General features: G+C 45.5%; 1 protein-coding gene across 1 annotated transcript; it reads right to left on the bottom strand.

Moving 5' to 3' along the window:
* Positions 1-509: 509 nt before the first annotated feature.
* On the bottom strand, positions 510-3,841 carry LOC110504522 (gap junction alpha-8 protein-like). Its single transcript, XM_036975008.1, has one exon. It carries the CDS (start codon positions 3,829-3,831, stop codon positions 2,335-2,337), a length of 1,497 nt encoding a protein of 498 aa, XP_036830903.1. The 5' UTR covers positions 3,832-3,841; the 3' UTR covers positions 510-2,334.
* Between the last annotated feature and the right edge of the window lie 2,261 nt (positions 3,842-6,102).

Below are 6,102 nucleotides of genomic sequence, written 5' to 3'. Positions count from 1 at the left end.
AGTTTTTTAGAACAATAAAGCAAGGTTAACTGTTTTAAATCAAAACGAACCTGCACCAGCTTTGGAATATATATTACAGTGTTGAAACTATTCTGCAATTGTGAAATGCCTGTTGTCTCATTCACAAGGTTGTCACAGCTTGGACTTATGGGAGGCAAAGGAGTGTCTGGGGATCACAAAGGGGTCAAAGCTGCCTTTCTGTCAGAGTTTGTCTATAACCATTTGATCATACCCCCATAACCAACACAGGAAGTGTGTTACGTTTGCATGCATGTGTGAATGCATGTGTGTGTGTATGCATGTGTGCATGTGTGTGAGTGTGTGTCTCTGTGTGTGGCTTTTCTGCGCCATTTTAAAATCTGTGTCACTGTATAAACACACTGCTGCATAGAACAACCCCAATGCTATGTTTTAAGGCACAGCACTGACTGAGAAGCAAGTACACTTGTTTGCAGACATACTCTACACCCCCCCCCCCCCCCCCCCCCCCCCCCCCCGAATGAAGGGTGATGTTGCATACAGTACACAAAGGATTATTTGAATGCTAAAGAAAAATATCTCAAACATGACATTAAAAACATGACATTCACAGCTTTCCCAGAGTTATGTAAGCACTTTAACCTTTACAAAGACATTTGAGAATGTACATTACAGATAAAGCACTGGTAAATTATACACTAGAAAGCAACATAGCCAAGCAATTTAAATAAAGCAGAGAGCGCAAGAGAGAAAAATAGATAAATATTTGGTTGTACTTTAAAGCATCCCTTTCATAGGGCATTGTTTTTGTTCGATTTTTTTAAGTACTTGTAAGATAAACTTCTGCTCTTGTACAACTTAATAATACTAAAAATAGAACATCTCTGGGACAGAGAGAAGACAGGTCAAAAGGTTCTGAAATGCTAGTCCTTGGTAATTCTGGAAATAATGCTCAGGTTTTGAAAGGCACTTCATTTTCCCTACTGAAACAGTGACTGTAGCAGAGTTATGGAAGTTTTTTCTAGTGTTTAAATAAATAACTGGTAGTTTCTCTATTGGATAAATGAACGATTGTCATCATAGTAATAATAATTTAGCTATAGATTATATCAGAATTTAAATTAAGTGTTCTCAACATAATGTTTGCTATTAGACATCAGATACAATTATACTTTATGTACAATAAGATTCTCCTTTTATATATATTTTTTAGAAAATGTTGTAAACATTGCCCTAACTACTTCATATTTCTACAGGGGAAAGGCCCAGCAAGGGCAAATAAAATCAAGTAAAACGATTTCCCCCACAACAATGTCAAGGATGCTTGTTTTCATATATGAGTGGTTTCTTTTATTGTCTGTGGCTCAACAATACTTTGTGCTGATCGTGCGTGATCTTTATCGCCCTGACCCCGGAGCGAAAAGAGAGGATTTGGCCTGAGGTTGTTACTATGGTCCAGTCTGTGATCGGGCAAAACCAGCACTCCTCTCTTTTCACAGTGCCCACTTATTATACAGGCAACGAAAGATATAAGCAATCCAAAAGATCAGATGTAGAATCACATTGAAAAGAGACCATTAACATCTGGTCCTTTTTTGGTTTGTTTTTCTCTACTACTCTGCTTTTTGGCTGTACTACTCTGTATGTAGACATGAAAAGGACAGATATGCTCTTGTACTTCATTGCCAATCTGCCTTCAATTGAAAGAAGAGCAAATCGATGCGTAGTTGAGGTGATATGAGGCCTTGCACAGTTCTATATCCTCTAAGAAATGTGTGCAAAAATAACTATTTTCAATCCAAAAATGGACTATCAACTTGGTGTTAAAGAGTCATATGTTTTCTATACAACGGACTTGGATTGCAACAGCCCTTCCACCTGCAACATATTTGCAGCTACATATGAAAGTGATTGCCTGCCTACAGTAATTTTACTGCTTTGCAGACACACAATAATATATGATCAATCTCTCCCCTCTACCCATTCAACCCCCCAGAATATGTAAACATTAGTAATCTTTCATTGGTTATTGTTGAGTCTTTCAATAGAAAAAGGTCGACAGCATGGATTTTCATCAAGTAAAAAATATTTTCCCCTCTTTGCATGTTTGTCCTTTCTACATTTGGTTTCATCTAACATGCTTAATAAAATAAATATATCCCTCCTCTCTTAAAACACAACCTTTTAAAATATTCACTTATCTCACAAATAAGCACAGATCTTTTTGTTGCCTTATTGAGTGATGTTACCCACGTCCTAATGGTAATAAGTGTTTGTTGTCTTGAGCTAGATGTGTGTGTTCTCCTGTGTTCAATGTTTGTGTGCGTGTAAGTTTGTGTGTGTTCTCTCACAGGTTCATACGGTGAGATCGTCTGACCTGGCCCTGCTGCTGGCTTTGCTCAATCTGCTCAGTGGTCTTGTGTCCTCTATCGTATCCATCACCTCCATCCCCACCTTGGTTGAAGGTCCCTCGTCCCCGTCCACCACTTCCTCCTCCACCACCTCCCCCACCTTCTCAACAACTTCCTCCACTACATCCTCCTCCTCCTCACACTCCTCTGCCTCTTTCTTCCTTTCCACCCCCCCATCTACCACATCCTCTACCACTCCATCCACCACATCCTCCACCACCCCATCCACCACATCCTCTTCCGCCACTCCATCCACCACATCCTCTTCCGTCACTCCATCCACCACATCCTCCACCACCCCATCCACCACATCCTCCTCCACCACCTCCTCCTCTTCATCCTCCACCTCCTCCTCCTGCTGCTGCTGCTCCTCCTCCTCTTGGTGTAGTGGTAGTGTGTCCTCCCCTATCTCTGTGGTCTGGGCGTAGGAAGGCAAGGTCCCATCGTACACCTTTGAAATGTCCTCCATGTGCCCCAGTTCCTCCGCTTTCTCCTCCTTGCACTGAAAGGGCGGGGCCAGAGGGATTAGCCTCCCTGCCTCCATGCATGCCTCCGCCAGGGGATAGTGGTGGGTCTCCTCCTCCAGCAGCCTGTAGCCTTTTGCCCTCTGGAAGGAAGGCACGGCCAGGGGGGGCAGGCTCTTGAGGACCCCCCCTGGAGTGGGCAGGGAGCTCGGGCACTCACCCTGGGCTGGTCCCGGGGCTGGCTTGCAGAAGACAAAGCGTATCTTCTTCAGGCTCAGGTGACTAATCTCCACGAAGTTGAGGAAGAGGGAGACGCAGGCCACGGCCAGCATGAATATGATGAAGACAGTCTTCTCTGTGGGGCGCGACACGAAGCAGTCCACGGTGTTGGGGCAGGGCCAGCGGCTGCACTTGTACAGCGGCAGGATGCGGAAGCCGTACAGGAAGTACTGGCCCACCACGAAGCCCACCTCAAACAGTGTCTTGAAGATTATGTGGCAGATGTATGTCCTCAGCAGGGTGCCTTCCAGCCTGAACTTCTTGCTGCCCTTGGTGCTGGTCTCCTTGGTGGTGCGCACACTGCCCTGGTCGGGTGCTAGAGGCAGCCGCTCCTCACTCAGCGCCTGCTGGCGACTCAGCTCAACCTCCTCACGCTCTTTGCGTTTCTCCTCCATGTGGACGTGGTGCACGGCATGGCCTACGTACACCAGAGATGGCGTGGACACGAAGATGATCTGCAAAACCCACAGGCGAATGTGGGAGATGGGGAAGGCCTCGTCATAACACACATTCTCACAACCGGGCTGCTGCGTGTTACAGACGTAGTCCGACTGCTCGTCACCCCACACAAACTCTGCCGCCGTACCCAGGATGAGAATGCGGAAGATGAAGAGGACCGTGAGCCACACCCGGCCGATCACCGTTGAGTGCTCATTCACTTCCTCTAAAATATTACCCAGAAAGCTCCAGTCCCCCATGATAGGTCCGTAGCGCTGTAGATAATGAATGGATGGATGCAGGGGGACGGGGAGGGTGGAGGAAACAGAGAGTGAGAGAGAGAGAGAGAGAGAGAGAGAGAGAGAGAGAGAGAGAGAGAGAGACAGAGAGAGAGAGAGATGCAGGGGGACAGGGAAGGTGGAGGAAAGAGAGAGAGAGATGCAGGGAGGACAAGGAGTGTGGAGGAAACTGAGAAAGAGAGATGCATGGGGGGACATGGAGGGTGGAGGAAACAGAGAGAGATAAAGAGATAGAGAGTGTGAGAGAGAGAGAGAGAAAGAGAGACACGGAGAGAGAGAGAGACAGAGAGAGAGAGAGAGAGAGAGAGAGACAGAAAGACAGAGAGACAGAGAGAGAGAGACAGAGAGAGAGAGAGAGAAAGACAGAGAGACAGAGAGACAGAGAGAGACAGAGAGAGAGAGACAGAGAGAGAGAGAGAGAGAGAGAGACAGACAGAGAGAGAGAGACAGAGAGAGAGAGAGAGAGAGAGAGAGAGACAGAAAGACAGAGAGACAGAAAGACAGAGAGACAGAGAGACAGAGGGAGAGACAGAGAGAGAGGGAGAGAGAGAGAGAGAGAGAGAGAGAGAGAGAGAGAGAGAGAGAGAGACAGAGAAAAGTGTTAAAAACAGATGGGTGGAAAGATGCAAAACTTCCAAAAAGTCCTGCCCCTCACCACACAGTTATCATAATGTTTTAATTTCAGCTGAAAAGCTGTTGCATGTCTAAATCTAAATAATGCCAACAGAACAGCCAGCCATCATGGTAAAGTTAATTTACAGTCCATACACAAGGTCTGTACAGTACCCAAGGTACACAGCTTAAAAATGAACCCGCCTTTTAGAACTTTGTATTCTGCATGTTCCCCTTTATTATCCATAATAATCAAAAGCCATAGCACAACAGAAACACAAAGCAAAATGGTCTTGCTGTTGTCTCGCTAAAGCACTGTTCCACTAGCCACCAAATGCTACCTAATCAACCATCCATGAAAACTAGCAACAACACACCCATAACCCAAATGTTGACATCTGTAAGGTAAGATGGTTAAACTTTATCAAATGGGCAACTTGCCACAGCTGCGGCTCCAGTGAACTTGTAGTGTCCTGTCCTGTTCTCTTGGTACCCGGGGAAAAGTGAACTTTATTCTGCCCTCTTTCCCACCTAAAGCCCTGTCCTTGTCGCTCCACTGAGCAGATGAGAATGAATCAGCTCTGATGGTTGGTTTTTAGTTTGCTGCAATATTGAAGCTTGGAGCCAGACAGCCTTTATTCACCGGGTGAGGCGTGGTGACGCAGGAGACAATAGGATCAACAGACCCAGAGAGGGGCTGTATGGGAGCCCGGCCTGAGGCTCCCAAAGTGACATGGACGCCGCAGAGCCAGGGCACAGGGTACAGGGCACATCGCCTCTGCACCCTGCCTCACTGCAGCCCTCCACACAGAGAGAGAGAGTTAGAGAGAGAGACAAAACAGCCACAGCAGCTGACCTACCACTGGCCACTGTCCCACTATCAACCTGCAGAGACAGAGTCAAGCTTTAACTCTGTGAGAAGTGCAGGGAGGGGGCAGAATGTCCTCATGGACCTACACTGGGTTTTTGGTTGATGTCTTTTCATCAATGGTCATATGGTTGTATTTTACAGCTGAGTGGGGATGTATTGTCATTGTTGCACTGTTCATCGCGTAACCTGAGTGGTAACCTAGTGTTATAGTCTAGTGTGGAGCAAAAGTATTTTCTCTAGGCATACTTTTGGCAAATAACTTAAATTAGGACCATTCATATTCTTATACAATTGACAGTATATTATATGTGGCATGCATGGGATTGACTTTGGAATAGTAAACTTAATCTCTTCAGAAAAATCTAGTTAATAATGAATTTAGTGGTCATTAAAAAAGTGTATTTACAGGTATGCTCACATGCTTTAGAAGGACCCAAGTCAGGAAGCAGAGTGACAACACAGTGTGACATCGTAGTAGACAGGAAGGCTATAGATGGTAAGTACGAAAACAATACTGTAATGAGGATTCCCAGTTTTCGTCTACATTACTTTGGTACATGTGTGACTGTTTATGAGCTGAATAAGAATCATGTCATGTGTATGTTCTACACATACCATAGCTCTAGTCAGTGTCATAGGTTGCAATTATCTGTCTGGAACGTGAAGAATTTCAACTATTGAGTGAAAGGGTGTGTAGACAGGACTCATCTTTCCAGGAATAGGTGACACAAATGTCAACCCTTTATGTC

The sequence above is a fragment of the Oncorhynchus mykiss genome, chromosome 3 (genome assembly GCF_013265735.2).
Source record: "Oncorhynchus mykiss isolate Arlee chromosome 3, USDA_OmykA_1.1, whole genome shotgun sequence".
In the NCBI taxonomy this organism is placed as follows: domain Eukaryota; kingdom Metazoa; phylum Chordata; class Actinopteri; order Salmoniformes; family Salmonidae; genus Oncorhynchus; species Oncorhynchus mykiss.
Note: the sequence above shows the minus strand (reverse complement) of the source record. Positions and strands in the feature narration are given on the sequence as shown.

Excerpts from the sequence above, each read along its gene's own strand:
- LOC110504522 (XM_036975008.1), bottom strand. The coding sequence starts at position 3,831 with ATGGGGGACTGGAGCTTTCTGGGTAATATTTTAGAGGAAGTGAATGAG.